Here is an 18,689-nt window from a genome sequence, read left to right as displayed (position 1 = left end):
GAGGCCAGCCTGAATAGGAATTGTTCCCTGGCCCTAAACTACAGCCTGTGACAATTCAGCCAGAATGAAAAATTGTTAGATGCTCCATGTCATCTTTTAGAGATGAGTAGATTGAGAGCATTAACCTTCTATTTCCACCAACATCAAGTGGATGAGGCAAAAAATGTCCCCTGCCTTTAAAATGTCCTGCTGATTAGTTACCCCGTAAGGATTTGGGTTGCCCTTGAAGCTGAGTAGGCTCTGCATGTTGTGCAGACTCCAGTGCCTTCCTGTGCTGTCATATGAAAATGGGAGTGCTGCTGTGCTTCCCATGGCTGCTACTCAGCAAAGCTGTGACATTTGCATGTGTGCCAGGTTAAGAGGGACAAAAGGCATGACTGACTGATGTGTCTGTGTTGGCAAGTTGCTGGGAGGGGAACGCAGGTGCCTGGATTGCCCAATTGACCTCAAAACCCTCCTACTGTGACTAAAGTCTTGTGGGTTTTCCTTCTTTCAGGAACGGCATATCTCTGGGAACTGCTTTTGATAACATCACAAGGGGCGCTGGAATGGCTTACTTCCCTGCCATCAGCCTCTCATTCAAGGAGTCTGTTGCTTTTAACTTCGGAAGCCGCCCACTCCGATATCCTTTAGGTGTGAAGGGAGAAGAGCCTGTCCTGAGACCATCTTTGGAGGCTGTAGAATATACATACCTGACTGCAGTTCACTTTCTTCTCTTGGCACTTGTGTGCAGAGCAGGGTCAAGGAGAGAAGAACCAGATACCCTCTCAGCTGGTGTAGAACTGCAAGGCACACAAACATCAGTGCTGGTCCCTGATAGTTTCTGAAATGAAATTTGCTTTCAGCTCTGAATCAGCAGCTATTGCTGCAGCTGGGGGCTTCCTGTTGCCTGGCACTCAGATCCTGCAAAGATCTCACTCTCCAGTTTTGGAAACCCCAATGCTGCCATGTTGCTGAGCCTCTTGGCCACTGGTCTCTTCTACCTCCAGCCGTATGGGACCTCTGACATGGTATTAGCGTTGCCTGCTGCATTCCTGTGCGAATGTGAAACCTGCAGCTCCTTGTCAGAGCAGTGCTGGGTGTGCCTGTTGATAGCTGTAGTGGAAGCTCCTGTCAGTCTTTCTGATGAGAGCAGAAGTATGGTGTGAAATACTTGCTGCTTGCAATATTGAGGAAGTGGAGACAAGAGCTTGTGGCTTATCATCCATTTAGAAGGCACTGTGGCTTGAACTGTGAGGCACGTATGGGTGTAAAGTAAAATAGAGACACAGTCTTTTCCTTGCAGAAACAAAAGAAGTCCTGAAAGGATCAGATTACATTTTACCTTAACACTTGCCTACTTATCCAGTGGAAGGTTACCGCCCCTTGCAAGATCCTCCAGTTGCAGACCTAGTGAAGGCTCGAAAGCTGTTAGGCTACTTGAAGAATGTAATCCATATCGGAATAGATGTGACGGTAGGCTAATGTCACTGGGTGGATCTGTGGGGCACCATGGTGGGAAATGTGGTTCTGCACTTCTCAGCACATGCTGGCAGCTCAGATGTTTCGATACACCCAAGACGCTAAATGCTTGCATGGTTTTGCATGGGGTGTGCATGTCCCTGGAGCTATTCGGCTTGCAAAATGGGATTCCTGATAATTCCAGGACTTAATTTAAGTCATACTGGGATTTGTTGTTCTCAGTGCTATGAAGTTTCATTCCCAGTATGCAAGAGGTGATGTTTGTCAGGGTCAGAACTGCTGGATTTAATTTTCCAGTCTTGAAAAGACCTTGTTCATATCCTAAGCTTTTTACTGATGTCATGATGCAGTGATGTGATGAAATTCTGGCAGGTCTGCCTTGAGAACTGTCTTGGCTGTGGCACTGTTTGCTAGAAACCATTTTTTTCCACTAGGGTAAGGGATAATCTGTTTATGCCCAAAGCATAGGGAACGCCATCTGCTATGGTCTTGACTTGAATGGAGGCCTGCTTTACTAGTTGACGTCCTCTGTAGGGATTCCCATTTACAAATTACTGTGTACACTTGAACCCTTTTGGAAAAACATTGTCAAGGTGCGTGCAGATGGCTGATAGTAACTGACATCTGGACTGCACTACAGCTCTCCAGAGGCGTGGGCCTGGCTGCTTTGCCATCATAAATTCCCATATTCAAGGTTTTTACTGAAATCAGGCATGGGACAGCAAACAGTGGCTGCTCCAGGCCTCTGGTTCATTCAGTCGTTGGTGTATGGCTGGATTGGGCTGGATCCAAGCTGTGTGTTTTCTGGGTTTGTCATTGCAGGAGGGGAAGCTGGTGGAGAAGGACACGTCCATGTGGCAGCTGCAGGGAGAACCCACAGTGTTGATTACATTAGCCCACATTTTCAACTATTTCTCCCCTCTTATGGTGAGTTTTGCCTTTGCAAGCTTCTGTAGGTGCCTGTTATGCTTGCAAAGGGAGGTAAACCTCAGCTTTCACTGGGAATTGAGAGTGTCTTGGAGGACTGTTGATGTGGCTCTCTGTCTGCAGTGCAAGGTGTACCTGGTGGAAGATGTGCTCATGACCTTCCTGTTGAGCATCCTTGAGCGAGGAGGAGCAGTGGAGGCCCATCCCCTTATTCAGCAGCTGCTGGATCTGATGTGGCTTCTTATGGAGGTGAGCTGCTAGGGTGCTGGTTCCTCCCCAGTGATCACAGGGAGACCCTGGGAGGTGCTGAGGACAGGAGCCTTCCCTAGAAAATACAGGTAGTGATCAGCTTCTTTCCCTTTCTGGTGACAAGATCCCTTTTTTTGTGGTAGACTTCCCTCTCACCTAGCTCATCTGGCTGCTGCTTCACAGCTGGGGAATGAGGGTTGAATGCAGAGTAATTGGTAATGGTGACACTGGCAATGAGCTAACAAGGCATTTCTAAGCTTCTCCTACTGCTGAAGGAACTCATGATGTTGAATAACTTCCTGCGTCTGGGAACATCAAATTTATCAATAAGAAATGAGTTGGTATCTGGGATGTTGTTAATACTTATGTGACTGTGGAGGTCTTAAGTGCTGCCATGTGCCCCAAGAGATCGATCAGAGTGTGCAGGACTGGGGTGGAAATGAGCACTGCACTCTCACCACCTCCAGCACTGCTGGGGAAAAACCTCCTCCAACTTCCCATGCCCCTTCCTGTCCAAGCTGGATGAGGTCATTCCTTCCTGGGCCACTTATTTGAGGCAGCTTTTGATAGCCACTGGGAAGCTGCTGCTGCTGGAGTGCTGGGGTGGTTACACAGAGCCAATCACTGCCAGGGATCTGCTTGGAGACAGCATGTCTCTCCTTTGTGGTAACAATTAACAGATATGGGCACTGGCCCAGCCAGCTGTCACAAAAAGTTTAACTGAAAAATGTTGTGACCCCCTCAGGCCCTTCATCTTAGAAGTGAAGCTGAACACCTTGGTAGGACTGCTGTGTTTGTGGAAGAGTTGGCTCTCATCCTGCTGGTTGGCTGTGAGTTGGACTCAAAAAGACAGACAGCTCTTCCATCATCACATTTACACAGGAGTAATTTCTTTCCTTTCTGAGTTGGTTCTGCCAACACCGTGTGTTGCATAGGTTCAGGGGAGGCGAGGATGAGTGACTCAGCCCAACTAAATAGGACCTGGGACTTTGACTTTTTGTAGGTGACTTTTGGCTTGGTTTTACTCATCCAGAGACTTGTTTCCCTGTAGCAAAGTGATGGCACCAAATTCTGCTTGGACTCTTTCCTGTGAAGTCAGATGGACAAACACTGTCGGTTCAGAGCACCTGCTTTTTCAGTTCAGAAGTAAATGCTTCCTTCCAAAGTCACACTCTGGGAACTATAGCTGTTCCTGACTCCATGCTATTCCTGTTCAATGTGTTTCTTATTTTCTCAGGAGTATGAAGTGCATGAGTGCCTCAAGCAGCTATTGATGTCCCTGCTACGGGCTTACAGGTTTTCCCCCATCATCCCAGACCTAGGATTACAAGTAAGTTGCACTTCTGAATCCCCAGGAATCTGTGACTAGCCAGCTTCTGTTATGTCCCCTTGTCCAAAGGTGCACGACGTTTTGGATTTTGCAGTTGCTTGATCCAGAGGTGGCAGTTCTGTCACATTGTACCTATGGGAGAGCCGTATCCTATTCTGTAGATGGAGTCACTTTTACTTCTCCTGTTTCCCTAGATTCACTACCTCCGGCTCACCATTGCAGTCTTGAAGCATGAGAAATCCAGGAAATACTTACTCAGCAATGTTCTGTATCCTTTGTGCCTACTCTAGTCTCAGTTCTCCCTGCCCTCAATAATGCAGCCAAGGAGACTTCAAGGATCTGCAGATCCTGGGAGGCAGAAGCCACCCTATCTTTGAGAGGTCATTTCTAATTTCTCAGGTCTCCTCTGTCTGCCTGACACCATTCTCTATAAAGTCCTGCTTTGAGGAGGGGGAGCAGTGTCGTGTAGTTCACATCCTACTAACACAAAGGACTTCATTTCTACCTGACCTCTCTAATGTCCGTAGACCAAAAACACTTTCAGAGCAGTCTAGCTGCGATGCTAGCATTTAGGCAGCTGCTGTGATAACTGCGTGGGGCTTCTCCCAGGAGAAGGGGGCTCTGGATCTTGCAGAATTTTGAGTGGTTGTTTGGAAAGGGATCTCTCACTACAGCTCTGGAAACGTGCCCTGTCCTTTCTCCTGACATAGCTTCTGTGCTTGCTTTAACTTGGCCGCAGCTTCGATGTGCTCCGTTCGGTTGTGTTCTTCTACATTAAAAGCCCGCTGCGTGTAGAGGAGGCTGGTTTGCAGGAGCTCATTCCCACCACGTGGTGGCCAAACCGCTTCACCAAGGAGGTGAGTAAGGGCACATCCACTAAGAAGACTGAAGACATTTTGTGGCCTGCTGTCCCCATCGTTTTCTGGCTGAGGAAATTGGATGGTCCATGTTTCCAGCTGTGTTAGCACTGGTGGACCCTGCAGAGCTGTGTGAGAGTTGTAGCCTCTCCATTGCCGTGTCATCTTTATTGTCCCCTTAGAGGGGAAGTTTGGGGTGTGTTGTTCAGGACAGGGGAGGGGGACAGTTTTCTATGGCAACAAATTTGAAAGGGAACCTTACAGCATCTAAGGAATTATAGACTGACTTGGGTGTCCTCAGAAGATCTCCTGCCCTTACTCATTACAAGGCCAGGGAAGGCCTGTTCAGGTGTGCTGCAAGCTGTGGTCACACGCTGGTCCATTGTTTCAGGGAGTTTCTGCTCTCCATTTGGCAAGACATTTTCCCTGTGCAGTGATCTCCTACTAATCAGTGTCTGTCCCCCAACCAGGGCAAGGAGAGTAAGGAGGCGAAGGAGGAGAGTGCTGAGGAGAGACTGAGGCGGCGGGCATATGAAAGAGGCTGCCAGCGGCTCAAGAAACGCATTGAAGGTCTGTGAGGAAGGAGGGAAATTGCCAAGATCCCGTACCTTTTTTGCAGCCAGGGGGACCAACCCTTGAGCTGTTCCCAAATCCCCTTTATGACCTGAAGTCCAGCTGTGTTTCTGCCAGGACGCGCTGTGCTGCAGAGGCGGGGGCCACCCATGTCATTATCTGGTGGAGGGTTACAAGTGCTGGGACCCCACTGCACAGACCTGCAGCATCCCACCATGGGACATGAGCAAACCGAAACTCCTGTAGGGGCATTGTTTATTAGCTGTGGATGAATTTATTGCTAGGTGGCAGAGGAGAAAATTCTCAGTGATGGGATTAGCTTTTTACTGGCACCGGTTCTTTCTGGGCCGTCTCTGCTGAGGAGGTAGCTTTTCTCCTGGGGATGGGATACTGCAGTCAGGGTTAATGTGGGTAGTTGCTCTCCAGTGCTTGTTTTCTGATGGCAGATATGTGTCCCCATTTTAGTGGTGGAAGGTCTTCAGGTTCAGATTCTGAAGCTGCTGCTGAACAACAAGGACAGAGGAGGGGTAAGTGCTCTGTGGATCTTTTGGTACAGTATCTCCACGTTACAGGACTTGTAAGGCATATATTTACAACCTGCTTTTCCTCCTGCCAGGGGGAAGCCTCCAGATACATATTCCTAAACAAATTCCGCAAGTTTCTTCAGGAAAATGCTAGCAACAGAGGGGTAAGTCAGAGGGCCAGCCTTCCTGCAAGCCTCACCCTGAGAGCTCTTTGGCACCTTCAGTCTGGGAGCTCTGCCCTTTTGGCTGGGCTGCTTCCAGCAGTTGATCAGTTGAGGTCTAGATATGGCAGGGAGTGGGGAGGAGAGAGAAGATCTGAGGCTAGAAACCAGGCAGCTTATCCAAGTAGTCCTATGCAGTGATTTATAGGAAAGCGGTCCTTGGGAACAGCCTTAGGTGGGAGCTGAATGTCCTCCTAAAACCTCTTGGGGAGCATGGCTGTGGAGTGCTCTGCCACAGCTGGCCTGCTGGCTTTGGCATCCTCTTCACTGCCTGGGTGAGGACTGTTGTTCTGGCCCTGGATCAGGCTGTTGGCCTGCAGCTTTGGCAGACAGGCATCCACGTTGCAGGATACCCTTTCTTCAACTGCATCTCTCTGTTTATGATCAGCCCCGTCTTTTGTGGTAGAGCTCGTGGTATCCATCCACTTCTGTCAGACCAGCTTGTCATTTCAGTGCCCAGGACTTTCTAGAGGTGGAAACTGCTGGCTGCCATCAGGGCTGGGCTCTCTACCAGTGCTGGAAGCTAGAAATGCTGGCAAGGCTAAGAACACAGTTTCTGCCTGCCCCATGTGGCCACTGGGACTAAGATGGACTTTCACACCTGCCGTGGTGACTGAACTCTCATTCTTGCCCTAGAACTTGACTGTGTTGTGCCCGCCAGAGTACATGGTGTGCTTCCTGCACCGGCTTATCGCTGCCCTGCGTTTCTTCTGGGATGGCCACAAGGCAAAGACCCCTGCTGCACTGAGCAGTGAAGGTAAGGTGTGGAGGAAAAGCTTTGAAGGCATTTCTGTGGTTAGGACAAGGTTTGCCTTTTGGCAGTGCTCTCCAGGATGCTCGAAATTTTGTGTTTCTTGTGTTTCTACGGGTGCTTGAGCCTTCTGTCACCCTGTGTCTGTAGTTCCCAGTCACTCTGGGAAATTCCTGTGTGCAGATCTGTTCCAGTTAACACCCAGACCTGAGACTTGCAAATGGGCATCTGTACTGTTTGTTATTTCCCCCATTATGCTCTGGAGCAGAGTCCGGTGTTGATTATGGGTCTGTAGAAGGGCAGCTCAGTGATCCCACAGTCAAAGTTTAAGGGAAGATATTTGTCTGGTTTTGTGGTTCCCAGGCTGGGATTAAGGGGAAACCAAGTCAGTGCCAGTTGCTTTCCAACCCTCAGACCCTGCCTTGCCTGTCCTGCCATGATCTGCTTGGCACTCCCTTTTCTTACTTTAGGCTGACCCTTGCTGTAGACTCAATAAGTGCCTTATGATCCCTGTGGGACTAAGTGATAGAGCTGGAGTAGCCAGGTGGAGAGCTGCTGAGTTTTCTGATGATCCAGTTTCCCCCAGTGACTGCGGCTGGGAGGGAGGAAGTGCTGGGAGGCGTGTTGTCGATGGCCATTGGTTGCTCCTGTTTCTGCATGGATCTAATGCTTGCTTCATTGTGGAAATCACTTCTGCCTTAATGGCTTGTGCTTTTATGACAAGAAAAGTTGTCACTAAATGTTAGTCCAGGCTGGGCCTTGGGGTCTGTCTTAGGAGGGCTTACATGTCTGCGTGGATCCTGTGCATGGGACTTGTGGAAAAAACAAATCTCTTTCTCTGCTTTAGAGGCATATGTCCCTCCTCAACTCTTCTATAATGGGAAGGTGGATTATTTTGACCTTCAGCGACTTGGAGGTCTCCTGTCTCATCTAAAGAAGACTCTGAAAGGCAAGTGCTCTCATTTCCAATACCTGCACCCAGGTCCCGGCTGGAGTTCACCCAAGAGACATCCCAGGGAGGGACCTGTGGGTAATGAACTGTGATTAAATTTAAGGAGAGGAGACTTTAATTTTAATGAGGTGCAAGTTATGTTGAAGAAGAGACCATACCTCTTGAGTGGAGCATCCTTTAAGTTAACAGTTTACTGTTTATATCCCTGAATGGGGCCTGTAGCTGGTGAAGGGAAGGGGGTAGTCTGGAAATACCCTCTGGTGTGGTGCTCTTGCTGCATCACAGCCAAGGGCTGGGGGCTGTCAAAGCGATGACTGTCAGCCTGGCTTTGCTGGGTGAGAAGGATGTCCAGGATTTACTTGCTGTATACCACTTCAGGCAAGCAGTAGCAGCCCTGTGTATGTACTGCAGTTGTGCATTTGTGTGCAGCACGCTACTCTGGCGATAGACTTTCAAAGCCTCTGTTTTGGAAGGGTTAGAAACCCCTTGCTGTTCCATCAGACTTGGTTTGTCTCTCATTTCTGGCTAATGTGGCACTTGCCTTTGGCTCAGATCTCTTCTCCTTCCCCAGTGTGTTTGCAAGATTAGGACCATTTTCCCTGTCTCAAGTTGGTCCCTGGCTGTTCAAAATTAGATTACTTAACTTGAGAACCATGTAATCTCCTCTGGTCTCTTACCAAGGTCTTCCTGCCCAGCTTTAAAGACAGGGCTATGGACTAGAGGACAAGTTCAGGCTTTGTACAGCATAGCCATCAGCGCAGCCTTCCTCTGGGCTGAGAATGGTTTCTGGTCTGAGTCTCAGTCCTAGTGACTTGGGGACATATCACGGGACAGCGTTGAAGAGCTGGATGCTTAAAAAATGGTCTCAGGCCCTGAGTTTCCTTCCCTACGCTAGTCCAGTTTGGCCCTGGTGGTTGTCTTCTGGTTCTTCAGTTATTCTATTTGTTGCTGGTAGGAGCTGGAACAGAAATAGGTCCTGGGTGAGCAGCACCTGTTGCTGCTTGGTCTCTGCTGTGTTAGCAAGGGCAGACCTATTCCACGTAAGGAAGCTGGGGGGAAGGTGAGCTTGTTCTGATGCAGCATTCAACTTCAGTGGCTGCTTCTCTACTGCTGGGAAGCGGTGAAGAGGATGAGCCTAGGGCTGCCTCATGGGAAGCAAAGGGTGAGTCCTGCATTCACAGCTGCTTTGCTGTGCTCTGTGCAGATGACCTGGCTGCAAAAGCCAATGTCCTGATTGACCCTGCGGAGCTGCAGGCAGTGACTATGGATGATCTGGATGAAGATGAGGAATCGGCAACATCGGCAGCACAGGTGAGCCATGTACTGTTATTTGTCTGCAGAGGCCCTGGTGCCAGGGCAGCAAGCTCAGCCTCTGGCTAGAAAAGCTTTGCTTTAGAGGAAGGCAGTGTCAGGGCCAGGACTGTATCCAGTCCATGGGCGACCAGGTGAACAGCTGCACTTGCATGAGGGTTGCTGGAGATCAGCAAGGCCCTGGATACACCAAGTTTGAGCAGCCAAATTTTCTCTGCTCTGCTCTCTCACTATTGCTGCTCTGATTATGCCCTCTCCCCTCCATGGCAGCTCTTGGTGCTTGCATTTGAAAGGGTGCAAGGCAACGGCAGACAGAGCAGCTTCTTGCTGTGCAGATCTGCTGCTTGTACCTGGCATGTGCCCTTAGCAGAAGGAATATCCATTTGCTAACCTGGCACTGCTGGCCCAGCCATGATAGGAAGGGTACCTGCTCACCTTCCAGTGGACACTGTGCATCTATACCAACATCCCTGCAGGTACAAGGGAAGAATAGTAGGCAGCCAAACAGCTAGAACTGTTTCTCCCTTAATTTTTCTTTTCAGTCTCAGCGTCCCTCTGCTGCCCTGGCCATTGGTGGAGCTCTTGCCAGACCTGGCTGGCTCAGCTCCCCCACCCTGGGCCGTGCCAACCGCTTCCTCAGCACGGCGGCTGTCAGCCTGATGAACCCGCGGCGGCCTCTTGGCACCCTGGAGAAGATCAAAGTGCGCACGCTAAGTGTGGAGCAGCGGACAGAGGAGGACAGTGAGTACTTCTGCTGAGTGCTAGCATGGCCCAGGTGGTCCCTGGGAGAATGGCGTCTTCCAGCTCCCAGTAGTCTCAAGAGGAATGCAATCTATTTACTGCCAGCATTGCTCCTTCCCATTCCCAGGGCATGCTGACACCCACAAGTCCACAGTTAACCACTTTGCCATTCTGAACATGACACCAGTGATGCTGTCACTCTCTGCGTTTAAGGAGATGCTGCCTTGATTCCTGCAAGTGCAGTGAGACTTTGCAGGGCGGTAATTCAGAAGCAGCTGTAGCCAGGCTTGCTCTGAACATAGACCAGCCAGAGGATGATGTGTGCAGTAGCAGCACCGTTGCTGTTGGGTTGGGCCAGGCAGGCCTCTGAAGCATGTACAGGGCTTGAGGAGGTGCGACTTGCATGGCCTGGGTCTGTTGGAACAGATCTAGCAGGTCAACCTGATCCAGGCAGTGAGATGGGAACAGTGTGTTAGTGTATCCAGTGAATCACAGGCTGGGAAAGAGCACTGTGTTACAGAGGCACAGCAGGGCTTTGGCTTCAGAGAGGTACAGGCAGAAGCTGAGGTGCCAACATGCCTTGCTGAGAACTTCTCTCCTGTCTTGGGGATGCATTGCAGTTGAAGGCAGCCATGGAAATGAGGGTCTCTTACTGGGCAGACCCCCAGAGGAGCCGGAACAGCCTATCACAGAGAACTCCCTCCTGGAAGTCTTGGATGGGATAGTGATGATGTACAACCTCAGTGTCCACCAGCAGCTTGGGAAGGTAAGTGGCATGTGCTGTGCAGAAATCCATTCCCCCAGCAGCCATGCTTCTACACTGAATCTCTGTTTTCTGCTTATTTAGTGACTGTGTGTGCCCCTTCCTTCTCCCAACCCCTGGGGGGGATCTGATTGCGTGCTTGTATGTCTAGGGAAAAAAAGTATCCTCATTTATTGTTGGAATCTGCTGTTTTTCAGATGGTTGGTGTGTCGGATGATGTGAATGAATATGCCATGGCACTGAAAGACACAGAGGAAAAAATCAGCCGCTGCCCAAAGAGGGTAAGTGTCTCTGGACTCCCAGTGTCCTCCTCTGGTAGAGCCTCAGTATCTGGCAAAAAGGATGAAGCACAGTGGGTGATTTCTAGCCTTGGAGCAGCCAATATCTCAGATGGGGTAGTAACCCATGCCTGGAGCTGGCAGCCACATTTCATACTGTGCCAACCCATTGTACAAGTGCCTCAAGGATCAGAGGTACTGAAGCAACCCCTTCAGCTTCTCCCAGACAAGCTGTGGCAGCTTGCAAACCTCCATGTGCTGCAGACACCTCGGAGCTGGTCTCCTGGGGTGGAGACTCTCCAGTGCTGGACCGGGGACACATCTGTCCTATTGCAGCTGCCGGAGACTGAGTGTATCTGATGATGCATTAAAAAAAAAACCTGACAGTAATTGACCCTAAAGCTGCTGCCCACATTGGACCAGTGTCTGCATCAGGCCTTGTGGGCTGCAGCTGAGACTGATAAGTGCTCTTTATAGCACTGATTCGCACTCCCTCTGCCGAAAGGCTGCTGACCCCTTTCCATCCTGCCAGTACTCCCTAGCTAGCCCCAAGGTGGTATTTGCTTTTGCGTCGTTTGTCCAGCTCTGAAAAAGGATGCTATAAATGCCAGTGACATCTGCCCTCACACCTCTGCACTCTTTTCAGAGGAGAGACATCCACGAGGAACTGCTGAAGAGCCAAAAGGTCTTCTCTGAGAAGCTCAATCACCTAAGCCGACGCCTCGCTTGGATAAACGTCACCATTTATTCAAAGGTGGGCAGGAGCATAATGTAGGCAGCTCAGAGGAGATGGAGCAAGTGTGCTTCTGTATCTGTGCCGCTTGGCTCACATGTCCCAGGTGTCATTTTCCCTGGTGTTGGAGCAATGCCAATGATCTCTGGGACTTGTTTTTCCTTTCTTGTGCATTAGAGACTCCTTCCTAGGCCTGGACCCCTCCTGTCCCAGGCTTGGTCCCATAGCGTTTGTTAGGACACAGCCCAGTCTGTTCTGAGCTGTGCATGGTGCTGTAGGCTTTCCCTTGGGGCATCAGGCCTCTGCGCCGTGGACAGAGGGGTGCAGGTCAAAAGGAGGTTCAGTTCTCAGGGCATGTCTAGAGGATAGAGGCTACTGTGAACCATTTCCCTGTGCTGTGCATCACAGGGGGCTCTCGCTAGTGCTGCTCTTCCTGAAATCTGCAGGATCCAAGCCTAGGGGTTTTTGTTCAGATGTTCCCCCCTTCTTCACTTGGTTCCCACGTAGAGAGAGTGCATTCTGCATTTAGTAACGCAGTGACTGTTTGCACAGGTTGTCCCTTTTTCCCTGCATTCACCGTTTTCCAGGACAAAGTCTCTGGTCTGTTTTCTCATGAGCAGTTTTGCTGTTATGCTCCGCTTATCTCCGCTTCCTGTCTTCCCTTACACATTGCCTTGCCCTATCTCTGCTTGTAGCTTTTTTTGTGCTGGGGAAAAAGACACATTTCCCTGAACATGCAGTGACAGCAGGGTCTCTGCATGTGTCCCAGGATGTAAACAGGAAGGGGAAGAGTGGTAGTTCCTGTGAACACGTCTGGCAGAGCTGCAGTGGCTGATCCTCACTCATGAGCTCTTTGCTCGTCCCCTCCTTCACTCCCAGAGCAGGACTGCAAGGCATAGTCCTGCGCTGCAGAAGCTCTCCAGCTGCTTTAGCATAGCCTGTGCTTGCCAGAAAATAAACCTTTCTTCCTGGACTGCTCTTGAAAGGCTGAGGGGCATTACCAGTGTGGCATTGCAGAAACACTATTCGTGTCTATAGATGATCTATTGTCATATTAAACGCAGGTGCCCGCCTTCCATCAGGAGTGCGGTGTCACCTTTCTGGATGAATCAGCAGCATCTGGGAATGAAGGTTACAGCCTTCCCCGCTTGTGCTCCTTCCTTGGTCTGTTTGGCCGGCAGGGAGAGCAGGTCACTAGCTGGCTCGGGCTGTGAAATGTGTCCCAGGAGCAGAGTGAGCTTGCTCTGGAGAGGAATGTGGCTGCACAGAGGAGCTTGTCCATACTGCCTGTACCTTCAGGGCTCTATCTCACAGCCATCACAGATCGCTGCTGTTTCCCAGTGGAGACATCCAGCCAGGGGACTCCTGCGTCCCTGAGACTTGTGTGCAATGGAGGGACACATCTGTATGAGTTGCAGGCACTGCTGATGCTGATGGAGAGAAAGAGACTGGCCCTGTCTAGAGGTGAAGTCCTGCTCTGTGCTGAGGTGTCAGAGCATGGGAGAGGCTGCTCCTTCCTCGGGGGAATTAGTCACTAGTTTGTTCTGAGCTGAGGGATCCAAGGTTAGACGAAAGGGAGCGCTACAGCTTAAAAACACTCTTAGTTTTAAAGTAGATAATCCTACATTCAAAACATCCCTGTGGGAACACCATTTCAGCTTATTTTATTACGATGCTGTGTTTATCCATCACACTGTGGGTAATCACATCTTTGTATCCTCTTGGTGTAGGCTTTCTTCTAGCTTGGCAATACCTGAAATGACATTTTGAGGTTATCAAGTCTTAATAAAACCAATGCAGCTTTCTTTACCTTAAAGTTGTCTGCACAATTGCTTTTTATCCTGAAAGCAACAGCTGAGCTGAGATGTGTGTCGGTGTTGAGATAAAGATGTCTTTTAGTCAGTTTAGTTGATTTGCACTAGTTCAGTCTAATTCACAGGACAAACCCATGTGAATCTCCCAAAGATGGAAGTGACATACTTTAGAAAAGCCATAAGCAAATGAAATCACTTATCTGCACCTCTGGCTTTAAATTTTTTTTTTATTAGAAGTGTAACTCTCCTCCACTTATTTTTAAGCAAATTGCTATTGCTTATGATATTTCTTGGTATTGCAGGATATGAAATAATATTTTCTCTTTTTATGGCTTTGTTGGTGCTGATTTTTATAGCTTAAAGTTATGTACATGCCCTTAAATTTCCTGGTTTTAATTTAGGACCCCCTGAGTTTTGCTTAGAGAAGCAAGAGGCTGATGTTTCTCAGGACAGTAAATCTGGTTGAATGGCTGGCACAGAGTCCGAAAGGCTGTGGCTGCCTATTGCAAAGATCTGAGCTGGTATCAGCTTTCAGCCTGTTCCCATTTAATCCCTACAAAGGACCAGCTTTCTTTCCAGCAGATTTATGCTGGGTTTGCTAGTACCTGCTTTCCTTCAGCCAGTGTACTTGGAATAAAAACTAGCATGTTAGATTTTGTGATCAGGCCTATGTGGTCAGATATGCCCTACCAAGGAGTAGTTCTTGGAGGGTTTCAAGGCTCAGTGAGACAAAGCCACAGCTGATCTGATGTCATGTTGGTGCTTGAGGGTGGTGTAGAGATCTCTGATTGTTTCTTCCACCTGACACTTCCGTGGCTCTGTGAAAAGACCAAATGGCACAGATCTCATTAATGAACTTAGAGCAGTGGTCTGAGGCACAACTCAGACATGGAGATGTTTCTGAGGTCTAAGACTGGTGCTGATTGTTGTGTTTCTCCAAAGAGAAGCTGGACAAAACTGAATGGGGATTGTTGTGTTCTCTCTGGCCAGGAGAAGATGCAGGATGTGTATTGGCTGTTGCGAGTGTGCATCCGCACCATCGAGCATGGCGACAGGACGGGCTCACTTTTCGCATTCATGCCAGAGTTCTACCTCAGCGTGGCTATGAACAGCTACAGCGCACTCAAGAACTACTTCAGCCCTGTAAACAGCATGGAGGAACTTCCAGGTAACGGGATGGGGATGCCTTGCTAATTCTGGCCTGATAAAGTCTAAAATAAGCCACATCCTTATGGTGGAGTAGTGGTAGTTGGGCGTCATCCCTTCTGTGTCCTTTCCTGGTTGTGATGTGCTGCACTATATTGTCTGTGTGCTGTGGGGCAGGCGCCAAGTGCTGTTCCTTGAGTAGGTACCCACTGGTGAGCTGTAGCCATTGCTGTGCTTGGGCAGGGAGCCCATACCTTGCCCGAAGCTATCACAGTGTTGGCTGTAGTGAAAATCACTGGCAGCTATGGATTTTGTTTCCAAGGAGGTACCAGGAATGGGATGGGATGCTGGAAGATGTGATTGCCCCAGCAGTGTGTGCCACTGCCTGCTGGTTTCTGGGTGGGAGGAGATGTGCCATGAGTGCAGGAGTTGGGACTGCTTTCAAATCCCCCTGGGATTTGGATACATTCCTATGGAGATGACCACCCACTTGATGCCAAGAGTCTGTGTTTAGGTGGATTCCCTCTGAGCATGTTCTGTGCTTTTCCTCGCTAAGTGATCCCACTGAGCTCTTAGCAAATAGTTCTGTGCTTTCCAGAGCCCGTGGGGGTAAGAAGAGCTTCTGTTCCCACCAACAAGACATAGCTAAAGTGTTCACATCCATTAAGTGGGGGCTGTGCCTGCTGTTCTGAGAGCAGCAGAATTGAGCGGTAGCAGATTTCTTCAGGTCCTGCACGCTGGACATGGCTTTTCTGCACAGATCTAGGGTGTTATTTGTGTTGCTTAGCCTCTTCTGCACTAGGCATCTCTCCCTTTCTGTCTGACTCAATTGCATGGTTTTATCTTTCTCTTGAGTAACTGTTTCAGACTCTGCAGGCTGAGGTGGGAGGTTCTGTTGGAGAGGAGTGTGTTTTTCCAGCTGTCTGTTTTGATAACAAGACACAAAACAAAGCTGCAGTTAGGTGTAGCAGGAATGAATTCCATGGCCTGTGCTGTGTCCACAGGAATGCTGGGACCACAGGGCTGCCCATCAGGCCATTGGCATGACCCTTGCTCCCTCCTTCTCTTTGCAGGCTACGAAGAGACCCTGATGCGCCTCGCTGCCATCCTGGCCAAGCATTTTGCTGACTCAAGGATTGTGGGCACGGGTAAAGCTGCACTTCTCTCCTTTGGGGTGATAATGGTGCAGGTCTGGCTGGTCCCACTGCCAGTGGCTCACCAGACTTCTGTTGAGATCGATCTGCTGAATCTGTTGAGTGCTTTACGCCTCCATGTACAAAGAGAGGCTGGACACTGCCCTTGTCCGGTGTGTCCTGCTTATTCCAGGGTTAGATACATGACCTAGGATACACTTTTGAGAGCAGGACTCATGTCCCAGCTACTTGCATGTCCAGGTTGGGGTTACTCCTTAGCTGCCTGAGCATAAGCATGCTTTCCACATCAGCTGAGAGAGTGTGCCTCTCTAAGGGAGGGTCAGTCCCTCCAGCCTCTGCTGTTCAGGTGCTCCCTGGTATACTGCATGTCCTTGGGTGCCTGGCCTAGTCCCTTCTCATTCCTCCTCAGACATCCGTGACTCCCTGATGCAGGCGTTGGCCAGCTACGTCTGCTACCCCCACTCGCTGCGTGCTGTAGAGAGGATCCCAGAAGACCAGTAAGTGCTGCCCTGCCTGTTCCCAGGGAGCTGGGGCAGGGCTGGGGTGGTGGCAAGGCTGGGTGGGGGAGCAGGTGGGCTGCCAAGCACTGCTGAGGGTCCAGAAGCTGCAGCAGGGTGCTGGAGTTGATTTGGGAGCTTTCTGTCACCCTTATACCAGTGGCTTTGCTCTGCCCCAGCTCCGTGGGTCCTACTGTGTGTCCTGTTTAATCCCCTGTCCCCAGATCCTTTGGGCTGACCTATGTTCTTGTCTGGCAGGCGGATCTCCATGATGAAAAACCTCCTGGCTCCCTATGAGCAGCGACCCTGGGCACAGACCAACTGGATCCTTGTCAGGCTGTGGCGGGTGAGCATGCTGCGTCCCTGCCCCTGTCGACGTCTGGGGCTGGTTGGACACTGAGCATTTCACTTTCCAGTAGCAGCAAACCCCAACTGTTTTCCAGCCTCTAAGATCTTTCCTTATCACTTTTACCAGGGCTGTGGCTTTGGGTACAGATACACACGGCTTCCACACCTGCTGAAAACCAAGCCTGAGGATGCCAGCCTCCCCAGCCTGCAGAGTGAGTGGGGCAGGGCATGGGCACTCGGGATTATGATGGGTGGTGCGGGAGGACCAGCTTCTTCCTTAGCAGCTGTCCTTACTTTGGGCCAGGCCAGCTGGTGAAATGGCTGCTGAAGTAGGGGGATCCTGGCCAAATATCCAGGCCTGATCTTTGCAGCCAGAATTTCCTTTCCTGGACATCTGCAGCCTCTCTGCACTGGCTGATGACTCTTTTGTGTGTTGGGTGGTGGGTTAGATCCATCACAAGGAGGGCTTCTGCCCTTCAAAGTAGAACAGAGAGGCCCAGGGCTGCATCCTTACCAGAGCTTTACCCCAAAATATAAGCCTGGGAGGAGGCTCTCTGATGTCCGCAGCGAGCAGGTGCTGTGGGGAAGAGTTGGCGAGTGTGCCAAGCAGTAGGTACCCTGTGAGAGGGAGAGGGTGCCCAAAGAGCAGGGTACTGGACAAATTTGCAAGCAGGGAGTGTTTTAACCAGGCATCTCTGTCAGATCCTGTCAGAGCCTGTCCTGCCTTTGGCACTGCAGTTTGGTTCTCAGCACTGTCACCAAACTGAGGGGTTCCTCAGCTCTATTGTGGCTGAGAAAGACGTGGGGAGGAGAACGTACCTTTCTTGAGCTGAAAAACACATCCCCAGCTTCACCCTTGAACAGTCTGGGCCTGTCCGGATACATTCCTGACCCCCCTCTGCTGTGGAAAGGCTTTGTGCCAGACCTTGCTCCTGGAGAGCTGCACAGGGATGGGGGACAGAAGGTGCTGCAGACTGACGGCAGGCGGCATGTGGAGGTGTGCACTAAGCCCCATCCATTGGGGAGAGCTGCCTGTCTCTGTCTTAACAGCACTCTTGTTCTCTTTCTCTCTCCTGCCTGTGGGTGCCCAGGAGATCTCTCTGTTGCTAGTTTCCAGAGTAAGTTTGTTGTGTGACCTTCTCTTGTCTGGTGAAGTAGCTTTAGAAAGCTCCCTCCTTCCCCTTTTCTGTCTAGAGAGACCCTTCTTTGGGGGCAGAGGGCTTCACACAGTGATAGTTTTTCCCAGTTCCATCCTGGGGAGATGCCAGGCAGGCTGGTGCCCATGGTAGTCTCTGAGGCTGCGTCATGGACCCACTCTTGCACCTGTTTTGTCAGGGTTACCTCTGGGGTCACAGCCCTGCTGCAGGCTGTGCCAGCCTTGGGTTCCTCTCATCCTTGGAGGATGATGGGGAAGCCCTGGTACACATGCAGGAGGGATCTCATGACTGTCCCCTCTCCCTCCTACTGCACAAGCCCCCGAGTGGCTGCCACCAGTCCCATGGGGTGGTGACCGAGCTCCCCCCATCCTGGGGAGCTCTGGGGCAGGAGCAGAGTTCCTCAGCTTTCGAGGCCTCTCTCCATCCTCTCCATCCATATCCAGTGGCTCCACACAGTCTGAGCCCGGAGTGGGCTGGGCTGGCTACTGGGGACTTGCTCCTGGGATTGCTATTTTAAGGTGGAACCGAATCAATAATGAATGCTGATTTAATTGAAGAGGGACAGGGGACTCAGAGGTGTCCTTGAGATGCTGCCCAGGGAAGGAGATGACCCCCCCGTCCATCCCACCCATCAGTCTTCACCTTGTTGCAATTGGCAGGGACAATGGGACAAACTGCTGAGCTGAAGGAAATCCCTGTTTGTCTGGATCTGCTTCTGCAGGCCAGTCTGAAGGGAGCTTGGGCAAATGCCTTTTCTCTGGTGCTCTAGCCTTCTCCTGCTTTGGGGATGCTTCCCTGGAGGACTCTGCACAGGTGGGGAAGGCGTGCTGGCACTGCCTCTCAATATCCGTGAAACACAGAAAGCACAGACCGCCTGGTCTCCTATGCTGCCTTTTGCCTGT

General features: G+C 50.5%; 1 protein-coding gene across 1 annotated transcript in view; it reads left to right on the top strand.

The window, feature by feature from the left end:
- RNF123 (ring finger protein 123) overlaps nt 1-18,689 on the top strand; it is a 52,537-nt gene that overhangs the window by 11,117 nt on the left and 22,731 nt on the right. The window contains exons 10-31 of the mRNA XM_075052957.1: nt 497-622; nt 1,341-1,455; nt 2,284-2,388; nt 2,512-2,637; nt 3,875-3,967; nt 4,162-4,235; nt 4,707-4,824; nt 5,295-5,394; nt 5,863-5,924; nt 6,014-6,085; nt 6,779-6,899; nt 7,741-7,842; nt 9,050-9,156; nt 9,699-9,897; nt 10,518-10,663; nt 10,858-10,941; nt 11,585-11,692; nt 14,476-14,653; nt 15,705-15,779; nt 16,195-16,282; nt 16,541-16,628; nt 16,758-16,842. Of these exons, the coding sequence (XP_074909058.1) occupies nt 497-622; nt 1,341-1,455; nt 2,284-2,388; nt 2,512-2,637; nt 3,875-3,967; nt 4,162-4,235; nt 4,707-4,824; nt 5,295-5,394; nt 5,863-5,924; nt 6,014-6,085; nt 6,779-6,899; nt 7,741-7,842; nt 9,050-9,156; nt 9,699-9,897; nt 10,518-10,663; nt 10,858-10,941; nt 11,585-11,692; nt 14,476-14,653; nt 15,705-15,779; nt 16,195-16,282; nt 16,541-16,628; nt 16,758-16,842 (2,372 nt within the window). The remainder of the gene's footprint in view (nt 1-496; nt 623-1,340; nt 1,456-2,283; nt 2,389-2,511; nt 2,638-3,874; nt 3,968-4,161; nt 4,236-4,706; nt 4,825-5,294; nt 5,395-5,862; nt 5,925-6,013; nt 6,086-6,778; nt 6,900-7,740; nt 7,843-9,049; nt 9,157-9,698; nt 9,898-10,517; nt 10,664-10,857; nt 10,942-11,584; nt 11,693-14,475; nt 14,654-15,704; nt 15,780-16,194; nt 16,283-16,540; nt 16,629-16,757; nt 16,843-18,689) is intronic.

Source organism: Buteo buteo, chromosome 21 (genome assembly GCF_964188355.1).
Source record: "Buteo buteo chromosome 21, bButBut1.hap1.1, whole genome shotgun sequence".
Taxonomy (NCBI): domain Eukaryota; kingdom Metazoa; phylum Chordata; class Aves; order Accipitriformes; family Accipitridae; genus Buteo; species Buteo buteo.
Note: the sequence above shows the minus strand (reverse complement) of the source record. Positions and strands in the feature narration are given on the sequence as shown.